At 41.9% G+C, this 25,654-nt stretch overlaps 2 protein-coding genes across 2 annotated transcripts in view; one reads left to right on the top strand and one right to left on the bottom strand.

The window, feature by feature from the left end:
• The window catches only part of LOC113219572 (cancer/testis antigen 55-like), an 18,221-nt gene extending 18,053 nt beyond the window's left edge, over positions 1-168 (bottom strand). Inside the window, exon 1 of the mRNA XM_026451898.1 lies at positions 72-168. Within this exon, the coding sequence (XP_026307683.1) occupies positions 72-168 (97 nt within the window). The remainder of the gene's footprint in view (positions 1-71) is intronic.
• A 9,404-nt stretch (positions 169-9,572) lies between these two features.
• Positions 9,573-22,679, top strand: LOC113222358 (cancer/testis antigen 55). The gene is made up of 6 exons (XM_026451897.1): positions 9,573-10,326; positions 11,627-11,811; positions 18,672-18,816; positions 20,915-21,027; positions 21,723-21,910; positions 22,198-22,679. Exons 1-6 carry the CDS (start codon positions 10,233-10,235, stop codon positions 22,265-22,267), a joined length of 795 nt encoding a protein of 264 aa, XP_026307682.1. The 5' UTR covers positions 9,573-10,232; the 3' UTR covers positions 22,268-22,679.
• The last annotated feature ends 2,975 nt before the right edge of the window (positions 22,680-25,654 follow it).

Genomic DNA, 25,654 nt, shown 5'->3' with positions numbered 1-25,654 from the left:
CTGCTGTGGACCCTGCTCCTGTGGGTCCTGCTGCTGTGGACCCTGCTGCTGTGGGTCCTGCTGCTGTGGACCCTGCTCCTGTGGGTCCTGCTGCTGTGGTCGCTGCTGCTCTGTGGGGTCAGCTGTACTCTGGAAAAAGGCCAAAGCACTTCTCAGAGGCCTGAGCATCGTCCCCGTTGTCACCACCGGCCTGGGCACCGCTTGTGACAGATGAAGCACGAGGTCTCCTCAGTAAGGGAATCCCTCAGGTCACGGCGTCTCCTCAGGGACTCGCCTCCTGCTTCTCCTCCTCAGCCTCCGTAGGATGAGATCCAGCCGTTAGTGAGCCCCCCTCAGGAAAGCCAGGGAAACCACAGCCACTCGAGGAGCTGGCAGGTGCCTCTGGCTCCTCCCTCTGCGCATGCGCCCCTCAGGGTCTGCCTCTACCACTGTCCAGCCAATGGGCATGCAGTGGGTGGGCGGGCAGGTTCCTGTCGCCACTAAGAGGTGATGGGGATGAACATCATGGCTCCCCGCTTCAAGGCTGAGGGCGCCATTAGGATGGCCTGGGGGAAATGGCTTGGGGGCTTGGGTTCTGCGTGTACTCAGGGCATATGGGGCTCTTCTCTTGGGTTCCCTGGGAGGATGGGTGCCTGAAACACTGGCTGTGCAACCAAAAATCCTGCTCCTGCCCTTGTATTCATGGTGCTTAGCATAAGGACTGACCACTCAGTGGGTGGTCAATCGGTACTGCTCAGTAGGGATCAATTTTGTGGAGAGAAGGCATCATGTGGGTAATCAATGTTTTAGTGATGGCAAGTATGGGTCTTTTGTACTAGGACTCCCATTTTGAGTCCAGTGATAATTTATAGTAGAATCCTTTTATAATCACTGCTACCATGTACTCATTGTTTACCTAATTATACCTACATTATCCTGCTATATACATTACCCTTATTCATTCATTCAGCAAAAATTTATAGAGCACTAACTGTGAGCCAGACACTGTTCTGTGTTCTTAAAATTTGTTAGTGAATGAAAGAGTCAAGAATCTTGGCCCTGTGAGGGTAGTTTTTTCACAGGATGACAAAAGGGCGACACTAAACGTCACATAATAAAATATATGATATGTTGGAAGGAATATATGATATGTTGGAATGCCATGGAAAAATACGGCAAGACAAGAGAGATCCACAGTGCTGGGCATGGGGGGTTGGATTGCACTTTACAATAGCATGGTCAGAGTAGCCCTCATTGGAAAGCAATAGTTGAGAAAGATGTTGGAGTTAGTCAGGCAGCTATTTTGGGGAGAGTCATTCAGACAGAGGGCTTAGTTTGTGCCAAGACCATACAGCAACACTGTGCCTGATGTGTTCAAGGAAAAGCCAAGTGGTTGGAGCAGAGGCAGTGAGAGCTAGAAGAGTAGGAATTATAGTCGGACAGGTAATAGTGGTTCAGGCTGCGCATGGCCTTGTGGGGCACTGGAATATCTCTGGCTTTTATTGTCTATGATGTTTAAAGTCCCTGAAGGGTTTGGAGCCTTCCAGGGATCACTCCAAGTGCTTGGTTGTGAACAGGCTGGAAGAGGTCACAGCATGAAGCAAGGCAAACAGTTAGGGGCAAGCAGGAGCTGTGGCAGCAGTAGGTCCCTGTGAATGTCGTCATTCAAAAGCAGCCCCACACCCTGTGGAATTACAGAGCAGTCCACATTAGACTTGAGAGATGCAAGGGCCATGACTTCCACTACCTCCCATTTAATTCTGCAGTTTGGTTGATGTGGAAGAATGATCTCTGGGAGTTAAAATGCATTGTGATAAGCCCAGTCAGCTGGTGATTCAGTCACAGCCGCTGTTTCACAAACTTCCTCACCGGACTGAGGATCACCTGGGAGGCAGCAGTTCAGCTGGGTGGTGAGGCGGGGAGTTGTTGCAGGAAGTCAGGGACCCCGAACGGAGGGGCCGGCTGAAGCCGCAGCAGAAGAACATAAATTGTGAAGATTTCATGGACATTTATTAGTTCCCCAAATTAATACTTTTATAATTTCTTATGCCTGTCTTTACTTTAATCTCTTAATCCGGTCATCTTCTTCGTAAGCTGAGGAGGATGAATGTCGCCTCAGGACCCTGTGATTGCATTAACTGCACAAATTGTTTGCAGAGCATGTGTGTTTGAACAATATGAAATCTGGGCATCTTGAAAAAAGAACAGGATAACAGCGATGTTCAGGGAACAAGAGAGGTAACTTTGAATTAGCCACCGGTAAGCCAGACGGAACAGAGCTATATTTCTCCTCTTTCAAAAGCAAATAGGAGAAATATCGCTGAATTCTTTTTCTCAGCAAGGAACATCCCTAAGAAAGAGAATGACCCCTGAAGGTAGGCTTATAGACGACCCCTTTAAGGCATGCGGTCTTTTATGGTTGAAGCCGAAGGGATGAAATAAGCCGGGTCTCCTGTACTGCTCCCAGGCATATTAGGAAGAGGAAATTCCTGCCCAATAAATTTTGGTCAGACAGGTTGTCTGCTCTCAAACCCTGTTTCCTGATAAGATGCTATCAAGGACAATGCATGCCCAAAACTTCATTAGCAATTTTAATTTCGCCTCATCTGGTGGTCCTGTGATCTCGCCCTGCCTCCATTTGCTTTGTGATATTTTATTACCTTGTGAAGTATGTGATCTCTGTGGCCCACACCCTATTCGTGCACTCCCTCCCCTTTTGAAAATCGCTAATAAAAACTTGCTGGTTTTACCGCTCCGGGAACATCATGGATGCTACCGACATGTGATGTCTCCCCCAGATACCCAGCTTTAAATTTCTCTCTCTTGTGCTCTTTCCGTTTATTTCTTAAACCAGCTGAGACACCTAGGAAATAGAAAAGAACCCACGATAAACATCGGGAGCGGGTTCTCCCAATAGGGATTGGATACATTTCCTCTATCTTCTTTCAAATAGGAAATAGCAAAGCCCAGAACCGCTTTGTTTTCATAAGGCAGACCAAGGGGCAGTACATTTTGAATATGTTGCCTCAGGGATGTGTAAACGCCAAGACTCTTTACCACAATTGAGGATGAATGGTCCTTGATCATCTCACCCTCATCACAGCTGTGTCCCTAAATGGATGACCTCACAGCACAAGGACAGAAGGACCCAGGGAGTAGGAAATAGTGGACTCTGTCGGAAATGTGCTTTCCCCACGTGTGAAAGAATTGGTTTGAAAATACAGGGACCTGTCACCATGAGTTTCTGGGGCTCCAGTGTTCTGCCATGGAGCTTCCAACTGGCACACCGTGAAAGCGTTGCAGATGTGCTGATATCAGATGCTTCTCCGCTCATTTAGGGATACATGCAATAAAGAAAATGAAATAAGATAATGACCTTTAGCCGGGTTTGGCAAACTATGGCCCTTCTGCCAATTCTGGCCTGATACCTGCAATGATTCTCAAAACCTAAAGTTCTGTTGAGGTACCCAGAGCTTAATCAGGGCCCAATAGATTGAACCCGGTGTTCTCGTTGTCATGATTATGCATACTGTTAATCAAAGAGGCACCTTGAAGTCTCTAATCATGATCGTGGTTTCATCCTCTAACCACTTGTAGCTTTCAGAGGTTCTGGTTCATCATTTCACTCCTCTTGTGAGATGCATAAATCTTTAACTGTACATCTGCGGAAGAGATACGCTCTGTGAACTTAAACAACTCCTCTTTGTTATGCTTAGTGTGTAGTTCTCTGTTTTGTCAAAATTTCAAATTCTGCTTAATCAGCCATATGTACAAGGATCCCTATTCCTTTTGTGTTGGAGAATATGGTGTTTCAAATTGACGTTCTTATTTCTATTGGCAAATTGAGGTTGCACATACACCTCCAGTACCATTCCAGGAATACAGAGTTTATTCTATGTTTTCCTCTCTTTCCACCTTTCCACCTGTATTGCTTCCTTCTCAGCTTTGGAGAACCCTAACTTCCATTATCCTCTGTGTATTTACTTCTTTGCACAATCCTGCCATATATGCTCTCCTACTCTGGGCAGCCTTCCATTTGTACTCTAACTCCCTGTTCTCATGGACCCTGGCTTGCACGAGGCCTCCTTGGAACCATTTTTTGGCAGACTCCCTGCCTGCCTTCCTAAACTTGGGTGCCCTGCTCTACAGAGATGGGAGGGCTAGAGAAAAAGGCTCTCCGTTGCCTTTGGAACTCCTCACAGAACTGGCTTTTAGTCACCACGTCATTGTAATAGTCACCTAGGACCGCCTGGGTTAAGTGTTTCATGAGTTTCTTTCCAGAGCTGATGGCCTGGCCAGAGGAGCGAAGTTATGGGGTTGGTTAAAGGCTATTGGTCTAAACATCCACAACTGAGGACTCAGATTAGTTAGCACTCTTGTTGGTCTCATAAGGGGGAGGAAGAGAATTCACCCTTCTGGGGCAACTTCATCCTACAGTGGTTTCACTTCCTAAGAGCATTGCCCCAGTTAACCCTAAATGATGTGGATTAGAAACTTCATTCCCCAAATCCTATGGATAGTTGAAGGCCTATTGTATATACCAAAGATGAAGAGCAAAACCTTGTTGTTGAAGTTCCTTTGAAAGGAAACAAAAGGTGGTTGGGCATGGTGGCTCACGCCTGTAATCTCAGCATTTTGGGATGCCAAGGCGGACTGAGCTCAGGCATTTGAGACCAGCCTGGCCAACATGATGAAACCTAATCTCTTCTAAAAATCCAAAATAATTTAGCTGGGCCTGGTGTTGGGTGCCTTTAGTCCCAGCTACTTGGGGTGGCTGAGGCAGGAGATTCCTTTGAACCCAGGAGGCCGAGGTTGCAGTGAGCCAAGATCATGCCAATGCAGTCCAGCCTGGGCGATGGAGGGAGACTCCATCTCAAAAAAAAAAAAAAGAAAGAAAAAGAAAGGAAACAAAAGGTACAATTTATTTTGACAGCATAAAGAACTTACCTCACAGTGGTTAGGGGGACTGAACATCTGTGTTCCCCTAAAACTCCTTTGTTGAAACCGCAATCCCCAATGTGATCTATATGGAGATGGGGACTTTGGGACGCTATTAGGCTTAGATGGGGTTATGAGAGTAGAGTCCCATAATGGGATTAGTATCCTTAGAAGAAGAGGAGAAGCCAGTGTTTGCTCCCGCTCCTCCATGGGAGGAAACAGCCAGAAGTTGACAATCTTCTAGCCAGAAAGAGGGCCCTTGCCCCGAATCAAATCAGTCAGCACCTCATTCTTGGACCTGCCAGCCTCCAGAACTTTGCGATATAAATGTCTGTGGTATTGTGTTATAGCCGACAAAGCTAAGACAACAGAGAGCTGACATTGACATTCTGTAACAAATAAAAGCAATCCAAACACTCACTGTGTTTTGAAAAGCAAAGATATGAATTGGAAAAACTCCCATCACATGAGAATTCCAAATTTCCCATGGATAGGAATTGTCCCCATCCATTAAATCGTAATGAATAATATACTTATTGATACATGTCTTCTAAAGTCTTGTCACTCTATTCTTACAGAAATATTTGTCTAAACACTAGTCCAATACTTATTTCCAGTGTAGCTTTTGTAATGGAAGGAGTAACATTTTACTCCATGGTGCAACTCATGTACACAAGGGAGGCTGAATCACTGATATGCAAGAAAACCCAATTTATTGGCTAATTTTACTTACAAGGTGCTGCTGTGGTCAAACCCTGAGGACAAGTTGCAAAGCCAGGAAAAAGCTGAGTTGAGCCGGGATCTAATGTCTTCCGAACTACAGCTCTTACATTTACAGCCAGCTGTAACATTACCCTGAATGAGGCCAAATACCGTTTAGATAGATGCATGTAGGAAAGCAAAGTACTCAGATTCGCTGTGAATTGCCTTAAAACCAGATTTTTTCTCAGGTTGCCTGGAATGGTTCAGGATGTTACCCTTTTGTGATTCAATTAATTGCTATGGTATTTATTGAAAACCTACCACGGGCCCAGCACTGTTCTAGATGCTTAACGCCCGGCAGATGGAAAAAGCAACAATGAACAAAAGCTCTGCAGTCATGAAGCTGACATACAAGTGGGAAGAGACAGACAGCACTCTGATAAGTATATGAATAAGTAAGAATTTCTGTCTAGCAGTTAGTGACATAAAGAAAAGTAAGCATGTGTTTGTGATAAGAGGTTTTTGAGGGCAGTGACCACGGACAGATTGTTTCCAATATTTTCAGTCGGAGTCAGTTTCCCTGATTTGAGGGTGAAACATGCAGGTCATTAGAAGCCAAGAAGGCAAATCACATGATTATATCTTTGCTGGAATCTGGCACTGAATGGTTGCTTCATGGATACTTGTGAAGGTGTGCATTTTGTTCATAGGAGACAGTTAAAATGTGCAAAGGTTTAATGGGGTGCATGGCATCCCTGTTCAGAATTGCTGTTAATCTACTTTGTGTCGAGCATCTGTATATGGCATGCACTGGGCTAAGGCCTTGGGACACACACGTCATTTAATCCTCACAAAGAATCCTATGAAGGAAGTCCCAGTAGCGTCGTGTCCATTCTACAGCCAAGGCAGGGACACAAACAGGCAAGATGGGGCACACAGCTGCTCTGTGGCCCAGTGGAATTCATCCCCTGACATTCAGGCCCAGCAGCCATTTCTTATCTGATGTGTTCCTGGCCTCTGGAGGCACCTCCCACCACAAGAGATCATTCACAATGTTTGCAGCAGGGTGGTAGAGAAGAGCCCCTTCTTTGTTCTGCAGTATTCTCTCAGCAGGGACCTGTCTTCCTGGTGCTAGAATCTACCTGTAGCTTCTCTGCCAGCAGAGTTTGATCCCTGCAGAGGAGACTGAGACTTACTTAGTGAAGTTTGCCAGAGAAGGCTATTTCTTACCTCTTTCTAAGGCTATTTCTTAGCACCAATCTCTTGCCGCAGTATCCATTATTAGCTCTATTTGTGCCAGCAGGTATACATGGAAGGGTTTTGGGCATGTTTTCATATGTCTGAATGGCTGCTGTGTCTTCGGTTCTTTCTGCTTTCTTCTGTGCCATGATTGAAACTAACAAATTTAACCCATTGATATTTTTCAATCATTCTTTAGAGGTGGTGAGACTACAGGTATGTTTTCAAAGGATTGATAGTTTTTGCTGATGGATGGCATGGAGTGTGTAAAGAAAATGGAGAAAACTAAGGGTTTTGGAAGGGATATGATGTTAACCCGCTATTTGAACTGAGCTGGCATCGTCTGAGATGGAGAAGATTTAAGGAAGTGCAGGGGTTGAAGGAAGCTCAGGACATGTGAAATTTTGGACACCTTACCCTTGAGATATCTATGGGATAACCATGTGTGTAACTCAGTATATATATGGGATTGGGAGTACCTGAATGTAGATGCCATGGGACTGGCATGTGGAGAGAGAAGCCATTCAGGGCCTGAGTTCTGGAGCACTCTTGTGGGATCCTGACAGGAGGAACATCTCACAAAAGAGGCTGAGAAGGAGTCTTTCTAGGAGAGGGTGGTCACACGGAAGACTGAAGAACTTGTTGCAAGAAATGGGGAGTCCTCAACTGTGTCAAACACTAAGAGGTTGAGTGATGAGAGCTTAGCATATTGACCACTGGATTTGGTGACCTGGAGGTTTCCTGTCATCTTAAGAGCAAATTAGGGGCATGATGGGGATAAAAGCCTAATGTCAGAGGAATAAGGAGGGAATGAGAGCTCAGGAAGTGAGCAGAGGTGATTCTTGACATAGCATTTGCTGCGGGGGACAGGATACAGAAGAATGGGTCTGAAGGGGAAATGAAGTCAAGGAAGCTTATTTATCTATGTACACTTTTAAGATGGGAGTTATTTGTGAAGTTTTTAAGATGGGTGATTCTTGTGTATGTTTGTATGTTATTCTTTTACAGGCAAAGATTAAAAAAAAAGATTGTTGATGCAGAATGAAGAGAGGAAATAGCAATAGAAACAACATTCTCAGAGAAAATGTGTCAAGAGAATGGTTCCATGTGCTGAGTGGAGTGTCAGCCCTGGCCAGGGGCTGCGATGTCCTTCCACTGCTACAAGAGAGAAGGAAGAGAAAGCCAGGATGGGTGTCAGGAGGTTCACAGAGGGGCTCCTGTTTCGCGGCCTGTGTTTGCTCAGAGAAATAAGAGGAAATGTCTGCGTACGTGTGTGTCCTAATTTTTCATTGATAATCGTAGAATATTGGAGTAATCAAAATGTACAAGAGCAGTTGTTGTGGGCTGAATTTTGCCCTGAAAGAGATATGCTCAAGTTCTGAGCCCCAGTTCCTATGAATGTGACTATTTGGAAATAGGGTCTTTGCACAAAAAAAAAACAAAAAAAAATCAAGTTAAGATGAGGTTCTACAGCGTTGGGATTAGTCATATATCCCTAATCCAATGAGTGGTGTCCTTATAAGAAGAGGTACATTGGACATACAGACAGATGGGGAAGAGCACTATGGGATGAAGGAGGAAGAGACTGGAGTGATGCATCTACAACTGAAGGAAAGCCAACCAATTACTACTGGCAACCTACAGAATCTTGGAATAAACTCTCCCTCAGAGCTTGCCAGAAGGAACCAACCTCACTGAAACCTTGATTTCAGACTCATAGCCTGCAGAACTGCCAGAGAATAAATTTCTGTTGTTTAAAGCCACACAGTTGTAGTAATGTGCTGTGGCCTCCCTAGGAAATTAACACAGCTGTGTTACATCTTGAGCCATAGCTAACCCTCAACCGATCCTGTTAACCAGATGCTAAACTTTGGCAAGGCTCTTACTTGTTCTCATAGTAGGAGAGGAAAGACAAACAGCTTTCATGCACAGTGCCCATGGGTTGCAGCAGAATCATCCAAACTGTTTTCCTTGCTTCCTGCTCTGACCTCTTCCAGCCTGTTCACAACCAAGCACCTGTGATCCCTGGAAGGCTCCAAATCCTTCAGGGACTTTACACATCATGGACAATAAAAGTGAAAGGACTTCCAGTGTCCCACTATCCCACATGCAGCCTGAACCTCTATTACCTCTCTTACCATACTTCCTACTCTTCTAGCTATTCACTGCCTCTGCTCTAATCACTTGGCTTTTCCTTGAGTACATCAGGCACAGTCTTGTTGTATGGTCTTTGCACAAACTGCACCCTCCATCTGAACAGCTCCCACCAAAATAGCTGCCTGGCTAACTCCAACATCTTTCTCAACTATTGCTTTCCAATGAGGGCTACTCTGACCATGCTATTGTAAAGTGCAATCCAACACCCCATGCCCAGCACTGTGGATCTCCCTTGTCCTGCTATATTTTTCCTCGGCATTTATTGCCTTCCAACATATCATATATTTTATTACGTGATGCTTAGTGTCGCCCTTTTGTCATCCTGTGAAAAAACCACCCTCACGGGGTGAAGATTCTTGACTCTTTCATTCACTAACAAATTTTAAGAACACAGAACAGTGTCTGGCTCACAGTTGGTGCCCTACGAGTTTTGCTGAATGAATGAATAAAGGTAATGTGTATAGCAGAGTAATGTAGGTATAACCAGGTAAGCGATGAGTCCTTGGTAGCAATGATCATAAAAGGATTCTATTATAAATTATCACTGGACTCAAAATGGGAGTCCTAGTACAAAAGACTACGTACTTGCCATCACTAAAACATTGCCTACCCACATGATGCCCTCTCTCCACAAAACTGATCCCTGGTGAGGAGTAACTATTGACCGCCCACTGAGTGGTGACTCCTTATGCTAAGCACCACGAGAACAGGGGCAAGAGAAGGACTTTTGGTTGCACAGACGGTGTTTTAGGCACCCATCCTCCCAGGGAACCCAAGAGAAGAGCCCCGTATCTCCTTAGTATATGCAGAACCCAAGCTCCCAAGCCATTTTCCCCAGGCCATCCTAATGGCACCCTCAGCCTTGGTGGGAGAAGCGACGATGTACCCACCCATCACCTTTTAATAGCCACAGGAACCTGCCCGCCCACCCACTGCACGCCCATTGGCTAGACAGTGGTAGAGGCGAGCCCTAATGAGCGCATGCTCAGAGGGAAAAGTCAGAGGGGAACCTGGGAGCTCCTTTAGAGGCTGCGGTGTCCCTGACTCTCCCAAAGGGGGCTCACTATCGGCTGGGTCCCATACCGCAGAGGCTGAGGAGGAGAAGCAGGAGGCGAGTCCCTGAGGAGACGCCGTGACCTGAGGGCTTCCCTTACTGAGGAGACCTCGTGCTTCATCTGTCACAAGCGGTGCCCAGGCTGGTGGTGACAACTGGGACGATGCTCAGGCTTCTGAGACTTGCTTTGGCCTTCTACGGGAGAACGGCCGACCCTGCAGAGCAACAGGGCCCACAGCAGCAGGGGCTCCTACAAGGTATTCCTCTGTGTGTCCACTTTTCCCCCACCCCAGAAGCCTCCCAGTAGGGGTTCTCCTCACCCCTGGAATGAGGCTGTGGTAACTCGGGCGGGTACAGCACGTGACGGCGGCTCTATCTTGTGTGTACATGGGGAGGCAACCCTAGTCCTCAACAAGTCCCTGAGAACCAACTCCCAAACTCTCCTGTCCATCTAAAGCGGGAAAGGTGTTGACAGAGAAGACCTTGGGGACTGTACCTCCTGTGCTTTCCCCCCACGTGGTCGTGCAGCACATGCCTATTTATATTTCCAGAAGGCAAGAAACTCCCTAATTTGCGAGTGAAGTTAGGCTTGTATCCCAAACGGGAATGTAATTTGAAGCCAAGTTGATGCCTTATACTTATCTGATCCCGAAGGCAGAGAACTCCTGTGGGGCAACTGCTGAGGTTTGATCCCTAAGTATTGCTGATCAGCTAGGCTTGTGCAGAATAAAATAAAATAAAATAAATAAAAATTAAAAAAAAGAAGAAGAAGAAAAAAATAAAGAAAACCATTCAGATGCCGTTTTGGACTAGCCTTCAATCTCCAGATATCTTTTAGTCTGCTGAGACAGTTACGTACCTATAGAAGGTGCTACTCATCATAATTGGTGATAATGATGAAGGAATATAATAGGAGCAGAAGCTTGACTCATATATAGACATGGTGCTAACAGGTAACATTTACACACTCTTGTGCAAGGCACTCACAGCTCTCGACAGTTGATGTGCATGTGTCAGTTAATATTCACAAGCTGGGCTCGGTGGCTCACACCTGTAATCCCAGCTCTTTGGGAGTTCCAGGTAGGTGGATCACTTGAGGCCAGGAGTTGGAGACCAGCCTGGGCAACATGGCTAAACCCCATCACTACTAACAATTCAAAAATTAGCTGGGTGTGGGGGCACACACCTGTAGTCCCAGTTGCTTGGGAGGCTGAGACATGAGAACCACTTGAACCTGGGAGGCGGAGGTTGCCGCTAGCCCAGATTGCACCACTGCACTGCAGCCTTGGTGACAAAGCCAGACTCTGCTCAAAAAATTAAAAAATAATTTAAATTTTTAACATTTAAATTTTGATAAATTTAAAAAAATATTTTAAAAACCTACAACAACCCTATTAGTCGAAATTGTGATTGTTGTGGATTGACAGATGAAAACGAGGTCAGAGATGTTATAAAACTTCTCTGTCCAGGGTTATGCAGATGGTGAGTGTAAGACTTATTTGTAGTAGGTGTTTGCATTTGAGGCCAATAATATGACCTAGTTTCTTTATCTTGTAGGTGACACCCAGTTGAAAACTGTGCAGGGAGTTGTCACAAGTTTCTGTGGTGATTATGGCATGATTGATGAGTCGATCTACTTCAGTAGTGATGTTGTGAGTGGCAACGTGCCTCTAAAAGTTGGACAAAAAGTAAATGTGGTTGTGGAAGATCATAAACCACTTTATGGATTCAGAGCAATCAAGGTGAGATGTGCATGAGTTTGGGAATTGTGTCTTATCCCAGTGGGTTTTCTTTCTGCATCTTTTTTTTCTTGTGTTAATCCAACATCTCTGCTGTGATCCGTAGAGGGGATGTAGACTGCAATTTGAAGCCCCACCCCTCTGAATCTGTGGGTTCTTCTGTTCTAATATTTGTAGTAATTTGTGCTGTAAAACATAAAAATTACTTATCTATTATTCTAATCTTTAAACAATATGGGTAACAATAATAATTATTGAACTCTATATAATCCTGTAACTTCCCTTATCAGGTAAAAAAACATTTTCTGTAGTGCGCATTCATAGCAGTGGAATTTCTATGTCAAACCATGTGCGTTGTAAATATTTTAAAAAGAGCTTCATGGAATTATAATTCTATGAAGAATGTCATTTGTATTTTCATAGGAGTTGCATTGAATCTGTAGATTGCTTTAGGTTACGGACATTTAACAATATTTATTCTTCCTGTCCATGAACACGTGATGTATTTCCATTCATTCCTGCCTCCTTCAATTTCCTTTGTCAATGGTTTATAGTTTTCAGTGTTGCAATCCTTCACCTCCTTGGTTAAATTTATTCCTATTTTAATTTTTTTGAAGGTGTTGTAAATGGGATTGTCTCTTGATATCTTTCTCAGATAGTTCCCTATTGTTATATAGAAATGCTACTGATTCTTGTATGTTGTTTGTGTGTCGTGCCACTTTCCTGAATTTGTTTATTAGACCTAGTAGCTTTTTGGTGATGTTTTCAGGGTTATTTATATGTAAGAGCTTCCCGTCTGCAAACAGGGTCAATCTAAATTCTTCCTTTTGAATTTAGATGCCTTTTGTTTCTTCTTGCTTAATTTTTCTGGCTAGCACTTCCAGAAGTATGTGCGATAGAATGGGCAAAAGTGGGCATTTCTGTCCTGTTCCAGGTCTTAGAGAAAAAGCCTGGAACATTTCCCCATTCAGTATGATGTTACCTGTGGGTTTATCATGTATGACCTTTATTGTGTTGAGGTGCACTCCTCCTATATCTAATTTGTGGAGTTTTTAATCACGAAGGAGTGTGGAATTCGATCAAATGCTTATCCTGCTCAAATTGGAATGATCCTATGACTTTTGTCCTTTATTCTGTTCATGTGATATAGCACATTTATTGATTTGTGTATGTAGAAACTTCCTTGCTTCCCAGGGATGAATCCCTCTAGAACATGGTGAATGATTTTTTTAATGTGCTGTGGAATTTGCTTTACTAATACTTTGTTAAAGATTTTGCAACTGTGTTGATCAGGAATTTTGGCATGTAGTTTTCTTCGGTTTTCTCTTCTTTGTGTTTCCTTGTCTGGGGTTTCTACCAGGGTAATGCATTGTGACAGAATGAGTTTGGAAGTGTTCCTCTCTTGCCCGTTTTTTTTTTTTTTGGAATAGGTTTAAAAGTATAGCTATTAATTATTATTCTTTATACATAAATTTGGTAGTATTAGGAAGGGAAGTCATTCTGTCTTAGACTCTTCACTGATGGGGGATTTTTTATTACTGAATCACTTTCCTTACTCATTAATGATCTGTTCAGATTTTCTATTTATTCACCATTACATCTCGGCAGGTTGTATGTGTCCAGGAATGTATCCATTTCTTCTAACTTGTCCTATTTGTAGACAGATGATTGTTCATAATCTTCCTTATGATACTTTTTGTTTTGGTGATGTCAGTTGTACTGTCTCCTTTTTCATCTTTGATTTTAGTTATTTGAATCTTCTCTCTTTTTTCCTTAGTCTAGCTAAAGTTTTGTTGATTTGCTTTACCTCTTCAAGAAACCAAGTCATTGTTTCATTGGTATTTGTATTGTTCTTCTCATTTCTATTTCATTTATTTCTGCTCTGATCTTTATGATTTATGCCCTAATTTTGCATTGCAATTTTTTCTTGTTTGTCTAGTTCCTCAAGGTGCAGTGTGAGGTTGTTTATTGAAGATGTATATTTTCTTTTGTGGTAGGCTTTATTGATGTAAACTTCACTTTTAGAATTGCTTTTGTTGTATTTCATGGGTTTTCATATGTTGTGCCTTCATTTTGCTTCAACTCAAGAAATGTTTACACTTTGCTTCTAATTTCTTCATTGACCCATTGGTTATTTAGGAGCATGTTGTTTAATTTCCATCCACTTCTAAAGTTTCCACAGTTCCTACTTTTATTGATTTCTAATACTTTACCATTGTGGTTAGAGAACTGATTTGATCTTATTTCAAACTCCTTTAATTTGCTAGTACCTGTTTTATGGCCTGCCCCATAATCTATCCTCGAGAATGTTCCACATGCAGTTGGAAAGAATATGTGTTTTGGAGTATTTGGATGGAATGTTCTGTAAATGACTGTCAGGTCCATTTGGTCCAGAGTGCAGATAAATTCCACTTTTTGTGGAGTCAGTGTTCTGTTGGGGCAATCTGTTCATTGCTGCAAGTTGGGTGTTGAAGTCCCCTACTATTATTGCATTGCACTCTACCTCACCATTTAGACCTTAATATTTGCTTCATATATTTAGGTGCTGCTATGTTGGGTCCATATTTTTGGAAATCATTATATCCTCTTGATGAATTGACTCCTTCATCATTATATAATGGTCTTGGTCTCTTTTTACAGTTTGTGATATGAAGCCTATTTTATTTGAAATCAGTTTAGCACCTCCTGCGCTCTTTTGGTTTCCCTTTACATGGAAGAATATCTTTTTTCATGCCTTCATTTTCAGTTTACAAATGTCTTTTAAGGAGAAGTGTGTCTCTCATAGGTTTGGTTGTTGCTGTTGTTGCTTTTTAAATTTATTCAGCTACTCTGTGCATTTTAGTTGGAGGATGTCATCCATTACTATCAATTATCAAGGTAATTATTGATAGGTAAGGATTTACTGTTGTCACTTAGAGAATTGTTTCTACCTATTTTGTAGGTAATTTCTTCCTTTCTTCCTCTTTTATTGTTTTCCTTGATAGATAAGGGATTTTTCTCTATTAGTATGTTTTGCTTTTTTATTTGTTTTAGTGTGTCTATTACAGGATTTTTTTCTTTGTGGATAGCATGAGGCTTACAGAAACATAATCACAGCAGTTTACTGATAACATAACTTTGATCACAAAATGCAAACACTCTACCGTTTAACTCCACCCCTGGATTTTGAGTTTTCTGTTTCACACTTTACTACAATTTTTTATATTTTATATCCCTTAATTAATTATTGTACTTATTTTATTTTTACTAGTTCAGTTCTTTAACCTTTACATGAAAGATATAAGTGATCTGGAAACCACCATTACCTTATTAGAATATTCTGATTTTGTGTAGTTACGTTTACTGGTGAGTTTTATACCTTCAGATGCTTTTGCATTACTCATTAGCGTCCCTTATGCCAGTTGGAAGAATTCTCCTTAGCATTTCTTGTAAGACAGTTGTGGTGGTGAGGAAGTTTCTCAGCTGTGATTTCTCTGTAAAAGTCTTTATCTCCCCTTCACTTCTGGGTACATTATTCTTGGTTAGAGATTTTTTTCCTTGCGTTCCTAAAATAGACTATCCCACTCTTTCTGGCCTTTTATGCTTCTGCTGAGAAGTCTTCTGGTAGGCATATTGGAAGAGCCTTATATATGATTTGCTTCGTTCCTCTTGCTGATCTCGGGATTCTTTTTCATCTTTGACAGTTTGATTTTAACATGTCATGGGGTAATCTTATTTGGATTGTATCTGAATGCAGAACTTTGGTCATCCAGTACCTAGATGTTTGTAACTTTCTCTGACTTTGGATGGCACTTCATTATTATTTGAGATTGGATGGCTCTCCATTATTATTTTTTAAATGATCTTTTTACTCCTCCTGCTTGAATGTGAGTGACTCATACTATTGGTCTTCTGATATTGTCCCAGAAATCCAGTAATTTTTTTTTTCTTTCCGTGTCTTTCCTTTTAATTTTGTCTCCTCTGACTGTATATTTTCAATGAAGCTGTCTCCAAGTTTCCAGATTCTTTATTTTGCTCGATCAATTGTTCTTTGGATGTTCTCTATTGTGTACTTCCCTCATTGTATTTTTCAACTTCTGGATTTGCTTGGTTTTTTAAAAATTCTTTCAATCTTTCTTTCAAATTACTCTGATACATTCCGAATCATTTCTGTGTAATTGTTTTCAAGGTTCACATAGCATGTGGAAAATAAATATTTTGAATTATTTGTTAAACAACTCATACATTCCTATCACTCTAGGGTCAATTGCTGGCGCCTTGTTTTGTCAGTTTGGTGATGTCATGATTTCCTTATTGTTCTTGATCTTTGTGGTCATGTGTTTGTGTCTGTGTATTGAAGAAGTAGTATTCATTTCAGTCTTTACAGTCTAGCTTTTAGGGGACATCCTTTAGCAGTAAGCCTGTCCAGAAAGTCTGTATAGGTCTCTTTTGGTCCTTATGTTTGTGAACACTGCAGCTATTGAAGTTCTAGAGGGCTGCCTATTCCCAGGGACACGACGACAGATGCTACAATGGCTGGGATTCCCTTAGCTATGGAGGCTGGTCCCTTGTGAGACTGGAATCCAAACCTGCATTCACTGAGAACTCCCTGTTGCTGTAGAATATTCTGAGCATAAGGCCACTGGAATCACTCGACAGAGATGTAGACCAGGTATTGAGTTTGTTTTGCTGTGGTTGTGGCTTTCTGTCTGGTGCCAGGGTGGGTCTAGAGACTCTGTCTACAAGTACCATCTGAGAGTCAGGGACCATGGGTGTCTGTCAAGTGGTGACCTGATATTGGGTTCCCAGGCAATGCCCTATGCTTGCTACTGTCTCTCTCCTCTGGGTGGATGGTATCTGTCTCCATGCTGTGCTGTTGAAGGTCGGGGAAGGGGTGATATGGGTAATGTAAAACTGTTCTTACTATCCTCTTCAATGCATCTTTTCTTATTTTCATGCTATAACCGGGTACCATGGTCTCTCATCTGGTTTCCTTATGTCAAGTGAGGGTATTTTCATACAAGGATAGTTTTTCACATTGATGTTTCTGCAGGAGGACAATCACTGGAGAGTCTCATTTTTCCCTCTTGCTCCCCGCCTCCTCCATCTATTTAATTTTTACATACTATAAATATGTCCATCTTGTCCATGTGGCTTCTGTGTTCAGGAAGTATCCTTAGGCGAATTCTAAGACACAATTTACAGGAGTATTCACTTAGCTTTTCTTCTGAAAGTCATTCATTTATTTATATCTAAACATACAGCCAGTCTGGGTTTGCTTTTCATGTGCAGGACTGAGAGAAGGATCCGCATCTTGTTTCACTACTGGCTACTCAGTTGTCCCTCAACATTATCTGCTTGTACCTGCTGTTGTGTTGGTGGTATTTGCAAGGCATAAGAAAGAGAGTTGGGAGCCATGAGACATGAGCAAAGTTTTAGTCTGCAGTATGTCTGTGAGTTGGCGTGGAGTCAAGGCTCAGAGAGGTCCAAGGGTCCTGTGGATCACCCACTTGGATACTGTTGAAAGTGGGGATAGATACGTGGGCAGGAGACTGGTGCCTCATTCCTTCATGACAGTAGGTGAGGGGAAAATAAACATCAGATTGGTATTGACAGTTGGAAAGGCACCAGTTAAGAAATGGGAATAGCAGCAAACTAGGCTACTTTTAAAACCATGAAAAATTACTTACAACTCAGTGGCTCAAGTTTCCATCAGAAGTCTTTGATCAGCAAATTCCAACCCTAGGAGTTTATCCTATGGTTCAGTCAGGCAAGTAGTCCAAATGCTAGGACACAAGTGAAATGTCTAATTATGTGGAATTGGGTTAGTAAATTATGGCACATCCATTAATTGGGATTCCCTATGACTCTTTCTGTCCTTTCTTGTTATTTAAAAACCTTTGTGTTAATTTAATGTGATACGTTAATACTGAATACCATGCCAATTTGCTTTTAAAACAGGCATTTACATATGTATATATATTTGTGCACAGACAAAAACATCAGGATGAGTGTTACTGCCAAAATGTAGTCCCTGGTGGTCTCTTGGTAATGGAATATGGATTATGGGGTAACCCCGCCTTTTGCTGTCTATATATCTGGGTTTTTTTTTTCCTATTTTTAGTACAATGAACTTGCATTATTTCTGTAAGTTTTAAGGATTATAAAATAAGGACTATTACACTTCCAATAAGGAAAAAGGTTTGTATGCCTCTCTATTGTAGATAAAGTAAAGCCCTAATTTGGCTTGGTTTTCCGAACCTCTCCCAGTTGAGGTTATTGCTCCAACTTTATCTCGTGCTTCTCTCTCCTAGGCCTGGATCTCGAATGTTAGGATTTTGCTCCCTAGGCTCCTAACTTCTGTTGTTTTTTCTCCCCGCCTCCCTGCTCCTGTACCCCTGTTTACAAGGTTACACCTCTGTCTTCTTTCACAACCCAGCACAAATCTGACTTCCCCCAAGCAATGCCCCTATTTTCTCCCTGTCTGAAATGTTCTCCCTCTAGATAATTCACAGAAACCATTTTGAACTAGTTTTATATCCTTCATCGCAACCTGCTTATGACTACATACCTTTCCACTTTACCGTCATTTCATTGTGAATTTCTGCAGGCGAAGGACGGTATTTTTTTAATCTTGGAATCTAATGGTACAAGAGCATTAAACTCAGGTAGGCAATTAATGTTTTGGGATACATTTCACAATTCTTGAAGCACACACATGACTTTTACCATCTCAAGTCAATGGTCCATTTGCCAAGTGAACTATATTCACCAGTGTTTAGGATGGCTGTTGAAAATATTTTTGAATACAAGTGTTTTAATCATGTAATTTCCATGTTTAAATTTGTATTATTTTTGAAGTAACTCTTTCCTAAATCTTACAGGTGGATGTTGTGCCTCACCGCCTTTATGGTGCTGTACCCTCAGACTCAGGAACCAGAGTTTTAATTGGATGTGTTACTTCTATAAGTGAAGATACTGTTTATATTAGTAACAGCATTTATTTTTCCATAGACATTTTTTCTGAAGGTATGATTTACATTTTGAGATATACAATGTAATTCTTAAATTTTTGAGAGGATTTTAGTCCTGGAACAACTTTTGCAGTGTACTTGGCTTCAGTCAATGGCTCTTCAATGTTAGAAGTAGACCGTTCCAATTAAAATTAGGTACAATATAGGGGCAAATAGACAGTATTATAAATTGTGTGCTGTCGGCTATTGTGTGTTCATTTGTTCAATGCCCTCAGTAATGCCTGGATATATTTTTAATTCACATAAGAATTTAATTTCTAATCATGGAAACAATCCTACAAGTACATAGAGACACTATTTTTAATACCCTTCAAGGACTATACTTGAAGGGATCATTTCTGTAGTTGGTTACTAGAGAAGTTTCAGTGACAGGGTAGACTACCAAATTTTAAAAGAATATACTTCAAATGCTTCAAATTTAGGACTGGAGATAGCGCCTTGTGACTGTGTGTGTGTGTGTGTTGTTGTTGTTGTTGTTGTTGTTGAATTCTCTTTGTAATCAGCAGATATATTCTAATATTTAGCTTCTACCCAACGATATTTTTTTTGTCTGTTTTGTCTACTGCTGCTGTCGTATAGCTCGGGTATAAATGGGGAGATTAGCTCTGCTTCCCCAGGCAGCTTACTAGTTTGTTTTCTTAGGTGCAAAAGCAGGAGTCTGACCTGAATTTTGTTTTAAGATGTTGACACTGTCTGCTTTGTTGAGAAGAGACTATGAGGGAGAGGGTGGAGTCAGGAAATCAGTCAGGAAAATGTTGTAATATTCTTGGTGAGAGATGATGGAGATGTGAATGAAAATGGAGAAGTGGAGGACCTGAGGATTGAGTTGACTCTGGATATATTTTGAAGTTAGAGAAGAACCCAGGAGGTAATGGATTAGATCTTTGATGTGGAGGAAAAATGAGTCTAAGGTACCTCCAAAGTTTTTGGTTTGAGCAGTGGTGAGAGTGGAGTTGCCAGTTTGTGATGTAGATGACTGAGGTAAACAAAAGTTGGTGAGTATGGAGAATACCAGCAACCCAGCTTTACACATGTTAGATCGGTGTAAGCATAAGGCTAATTGATCCTGAGGTTGGTTAGAGCTGGAGGTATATACATTTTGGAGTTATAAGTATATAGATATATGATAAACCCACACAAAATAAATGTATGTAAATCATCAGAGAGAGAGAGAGAGAGACAGAGAGAGAAGAGGTCTAATACTGTCTCTTGTGTCATTCTACAGTGTTAGGTCCTAAGGTGAAGAAATGTTTCACTTTGTTGATGTCGCTAGCTTTCTGGAGTCATTGTGGCAATTTACTGTCTCACTTGCAGTTGGGATTTCCATTTGCTCCAGATTCTTTCATGTAATTTTGTTATCCTGTGACTCACTTTTAACTTACTGCAAACTTCTGTTTGAAACTCAGTGGTCTTAACTGTATGTAACCTGTGAGGCAGATACTTAAGAGTTCATCAGCCGAACACAACACCAGGGGAAATTCATTCATTCTGAAAGTAACAACATTTCCTTGTGGTACTGCTACCACTACTACCAATCAACAGTTATTTGGTGGTTACTATGCACCGGGAATGATTCTGTGTGTATCACACATATCAACTAATTCTCACAGCAGCTGTGTATCATGAAGGCTACTTACTGTGCTTTTCATTTTATAGATGAAGAAAACGAGGCACAGACAGTTTAACCACCTTGCTTAAGGTTGCAAACTGAGTGAGTGGCAGTGTCAAGATTCGAAGCCATGTAGCCAGGGTCAAACTTGTGCTCTTACCTACATGTTTGACTGCCTCTCACTAAGCAATTGTGAACACGAACAGTTGTTTAGTAAATCCTGTGCTGCTCCCTCAGATTGGCTGTGATACACAATTGACACTTTCCTCCATTTAAATGTGTTAAATCAGTAGAGGAGAATCAATGCCTAAGGATTATAAATTTCTTTTTGGACTTAGAGATTTGCAGTGTCTGTTTAAGCACAAAATGGACTTTAGATGTTGCAGAACTGACTTTAAAGTAGTACACTATCAAATAACGTGTGAAATTAAACGTGACCTAGTTAAAAGATCATGACACTCATATTTCTCCATGGCTGTTTTAGATTTTGTGCCTTATAATGGTGACTTGTTAGAAGTTGAATATTCCACTGAGCCAGGCATCTCAAACATCAAGGCAACTTCTGTGAAGCCCACCCGTTGTATTCATACGAAAGAGGTAATTTCTTTCCTGTTGCTCCTGTCAGCAGTTTCTGATAACCCTTCCTTTGGTGATAATTTACGTGACCAGGATTCTGTTGGGTGTAATGGGAATAACAGAAAATATGAAGAAATACATTCTTTACCAACAAAGGAGCCACTTTTCTTATTGAAAAGGCAGGATTTTCCAAAAGAAATCATTAGAAAATTATGTAGAACAAGCACATGATTAAGTTCTAAATTGTGCATTTTACTCAATATCCAAGTGTTATTAGAATCTTCCAATGACAGGAGGAAGAAAAACAATCTTTGTGCCAGAAAATTTTAGGGAAAGAATGAACGGAATGTGTTGTGGGACTTGAGCTTACCAGTAAATGCTGAGGATGATTTGGGTATTAAAGCCTGAATATGCACAGGCAATTCAAGGCAACAGAGGGTAATGGACATATTTTGGTAATATTTAGAGCTGGATTTCTCATCTGAGACCCAGGCCTCATTCCCGGAGAGTCTGATTTAATTGTTCTGAGGTGGAGCGTGGACATGGGTATTCTTACAAAGCACCCCTCGTGTTAGCAACAGGCCAACCAGTTTGGAAATCAATGATTTGCATCGAAGTGACCTGCACTCATGCAGGACCCAGAGTGAGGAGGTGCAAAGCTGGTTACAGTGATTATTGGGTTTTTTCATAATCAGTTGCATTATTTATACTCACAGGTCTGCATTACTAGCGTACATGGAAGAAATGGGGTGATAGATTATACTATCTTTTTCACCTTGGATTCTGTGAAACTTCCTGATGGATACATACCTCAAGTATATGATATCGTCAATGTGGTCATGGTGGAGAGCATTCAGTTCTGCTATATTTGGAGAGCGGTTTCTGTCACCCCAGCTCAAAAATCGTAATGACAAAGCATTTTTATTCTGTTTATCTTTCCTTTTATGAGCAGTAAAGGGGCTGGTTTAACTGAAAAGGTTAGCTTAATAAGCCTAAATAGTATTTTACATATGGTTTTTCTGGTAAATGTAATTGAGATACTGGCTAGTTCAATTGGACCATGAACCCAGCTTAGGGAAGTGCCTTATCAATTAAAAACCACGCGAAAATAGCTCGCTAGTCACTGGAGGAAAGGAGTTCTTAATTTAAATGAACACTGCCATTAAATTTGAATTCCATGTTTCCCATTAGCAGCAGCGGATTCCAGGATGATGGAGGCCTGAGACGGCCCAAAAAGGAATGTCGGAGCCAAAGCATTTAACTGAAAAGGCATCAGGGACAGCATGTTAAAGGCATGATTTAAAGTTACAATTTGACTTCAGTTTTGAGCCCCCTCTATGCTGTCTGTACAATCTGTATTGTTCCATAGCCTCTTTCATCTTCTTTCACCCACATAACTCGCGCTGTTTATTGTTTCAATATGTTCCTTCTTCCCCATGCTAGAATGTAAACTCCACAATGGCAGGATGTCTTTTGATCTGTTTTGTTGTTGTTGTTGTTGTTGTTGTTCTTTTTTTTCTGTTGTCATTAAAGCATCTCCAAGCACTTAGAAGAGTGCCTAACATAAAATGCTATTAAGCTCTATGACTGAATGATTGGGCCATCTATGATATTTAGCTGTGGTTCATTCATCACTGGTTCCTTCGGAATAAAATTGTTGAGCAACGCGTTAAGACCTCTGTCGATTTTTAAATAACACCAACAACCATAGAAAGCCGACTCTGCTGTACGTGAACCTCCGTGAGCCACCTTGCTGCAGGGGTGCAGCTCATGTGAAGTCACGAAGAAACGTACAAACACAGAGCCCGTCGAAGGAAGGATAAGCTACTTACCCACTGGGAAAGGTTATACTAAAATCCCACAAGTAAACCCATGAAACTTCATGCTTTCGTCTAATAAAACATTTAACTAGGTAGCTATGACCTAGGGGAACGGATGTATTCAGACCCATGGGCATAGCTTGAATGTGGTTGTGAACTTACCCTGAGTCCTGTGATTCATAATTTCACCACTACCACCGGTCCTTGAATAAACAGAGTTGTGTTTTAACTTTCCACTGCAGATCCAGTGAGATGTCTCAGTCATCCAGGGATTTGTTTCCCACTTGATAGGGACAGTGAAGGTCTTGTAAAATTCCCATTTTCACTCATTGGTTCACTCCACAAACGTCCTACTGACTCTTTTTGATATGCCAGGCACTGCTGAGGCTCTAGAGTTATACCCTTAACCAAAAAGACAAAATTCCAGGCCCTAATGGAACTTGTGTTCTTTCAATGCCCCCACCCCCTAACCGTCCTTGGCTTCCTGACCCATGCAGCAGTAGCTCCTATGATTGAAAGGGGCAAGCGGGAGCTGTGGCAACACCAGGTGCCTGTGAATGTCATCATTCAAAAGCAGCCCCACACCCTGTGGAATTACAGAGCAGTCCACGTTAGACTTGAGAGATGCAAGGGCCATGACCTTCACTACCTCCCATTTAATTCTGCAGTTTGATTGATGTGGAAGAATGATCTCTGGGAGTTATAATGCATTATGAGAAGCCCAATCAGCTGGTGATTCAGTCACAGCCGCTGTTTCACAAACTTCCTCACCAGACTGAGGATCACCTGGGAGGCAGCAGTTCAGCTGGGCAGAGGGGTGGGGATTGGATACATTTCCTCTACTTTCAAATAGCAAAGCCCAGAACTGCTTTGCTTTCATAAGGCCAACCAAGTGGCGGTGCATTTTGAATATTTTGCCTCAGGGATGAGCTAACTCCAAGGTTCTTTCCCACAAGTGAGAATGAATTGTGTTTGATCATCTCACCCTCATCACATCTGTGTCCCTAAATGGATGACCTCATGGCACAAGGACAGATGGACCCAGCGAGTAGGAAATAGTGGACTCTGTCAAAAATGTGCTTTCCCCAGGTACAAAAGAATTGGATTGAAAACACAGGGACCTGTCACCACGAGTTTCTGGGGCTCCAGTGTTCTGCCACGGAGATTCCAACTGGCACACCATGAAGGTGTTGCAGATGTACTGATATCAGATGCTTCTCAGCTCATTTAGGGATACATGCAATGAAGAAAACGAAATAAGATAATGATCTTTAGCCGGGTTTGGCAAACTATGGCCCTTATGCCAATTCTGGCCTGATGCCTGCAATGATTCTCAAAACATAAAGTTCTATTTAGGTACCCGGAGCCTAATCATGGCCCAATAGATTGAACCTAGTGTTCTTGCCGTCATGATTATGCATACTGTTAATCAAAGGGGCACCTTGAAATTTCTCATCGTGATCGCGGTTTCATCCTCTAACTACCTGTAGCTTTCAGAGGTTCTGGTTCATCATTTCACTCCTCTTGTGGGATGCATAAATCTTTAACTGTACATCTGCCAAAGGGATATGCTCTGTGAATGTAAACAACTCCTCTTTGTTATGCTTAGTGTGTAGTTCTCTGTTTTGTCAAAATTTCAAATTCTACTTAATCAGCCATATTTACAAGGATCCCTCTTCCCTTGGTGTTGGAGAATACGGTATTTTGAATTGAAGCTCTTATTTCTATTGGCAAACTTGAGGTTGCACGTAGACCTCCAATACCAGCCCAGGAATATGGAGTTTATTCTATGTTTTCCTCTCTTTCCACCTTTCCGCCTGTATTGCTTCCTTCTCAGCTTTGGAGAACCCTAACTTCCATTATCCTCTGTGTATTTACTTCTTTGCACAATCCTGCCATATATGCTCTCCTACTCTGGGCAGCCTTCCATCTGTACTCTAACTCCCTGTTCTCACGGACCCTGGCTTGCACGAGGCCTCCTTGGAACCACTTTTTTGGCAGGCTCCCTGCCTGCCTTCAAAAACTTGGGTGCCCTCCTCTACAGGGAAGGGAGGGCTAGAGGAAAAGGCTCTCTGTTGCCTTTGGAACTCCTCACAGAACTGGCTTTAGTCACCACTTCATTGTAACAGTCACCCAGGACAGCCTGGGTTAAGTGCTTCATGAGCTTCTTTCCAGAACTGCTGGCCTGGCCAGAAGAGTGAAGTCTTGGGGTTGGTTAAGGGCTATCAGTCTAAAATCCATAACTAAGGACTCAGATCAGTCAGCACTCTTGTTGGTCTCGTAAGTGGGAAGAAGTGAGTTCACCAAGCTGGGGCAAACCCATCCTACAGTGGTTTCACTTCTTAAGAGCATTGCCCCAGTTACCCCTAAATGATGTGGATTAGAAACTTCATTCCCCAAATGCTCTGGATAGTTGAAGCCTTATGATATATACAAAGGGTGAAAAGCATAACCTTATCAGACAACTTCATCGAGTGGATCTTGTGCAAATGAGACCTGAAGGCACAAGCAGGAATGATGAGTAATTTGCTCACACCTCTCCCCTTCTTATGCTTTATTCAAAACTACGTCTTCACAGGGAGTTATGCCTGATCTTTAGTACTTCTGAAACACGGTGTTATAAACCTACCAATTAAAAGACAGAGACAGAGTGGATAAAAGAAACAAAACAAACAAAGAAAACACTAAGACTCTGTATTTTCTACCAGAAACCCACGTCAACTGTAAAAACGGAGTTCAACAAAAGTAAAGGGACGGAGAAGGATAGCTTATCCTAACACTCAATCAAATAAAGTAAAGCCACTGTAGCTATATTAGTTCTAAACAAA

Source organism: Piliocolobus tephrosceles, chromosome 12 (assembly GCF_002776525.5).
Source record: "Piliocolobus tephrosceles isolate RC106 chromosome 12, ASM277652v3, whole genome shotgun sequence".
NCBI lineage: Eukaryota > Metazoa > Chordata > Mammalia > Primates > Cercopithecidae > Piliocolobus > Piliocolobus tephrosceles.
This window is presented reverse-complemented; position numbering and strand designations above follow the sequence as displayed.

Coding starts and splice junctions, on each gene's coding strand:
- LOC113222358 (XM_026451897.1), top strand. CDS start 10,233: ATGCTCAGGCTTCTGAGACTTGCTTTGGCCTTCTACGGGAGAACGGCC. Junction 21,028..21,722: donor GTTGTATTCATACGAAAGAG/GTAATTTCTTTC, acceptor TTATACTCACAG/GTCTGCATTACTAGCGTACA. Junction 21,911..22,197: donor GTCACCCCAGCTCAAAAATC/GTAATGACAAAG, acceptor GTTTCCCATTAG/CAGCAGCGGATTCCAGGATG.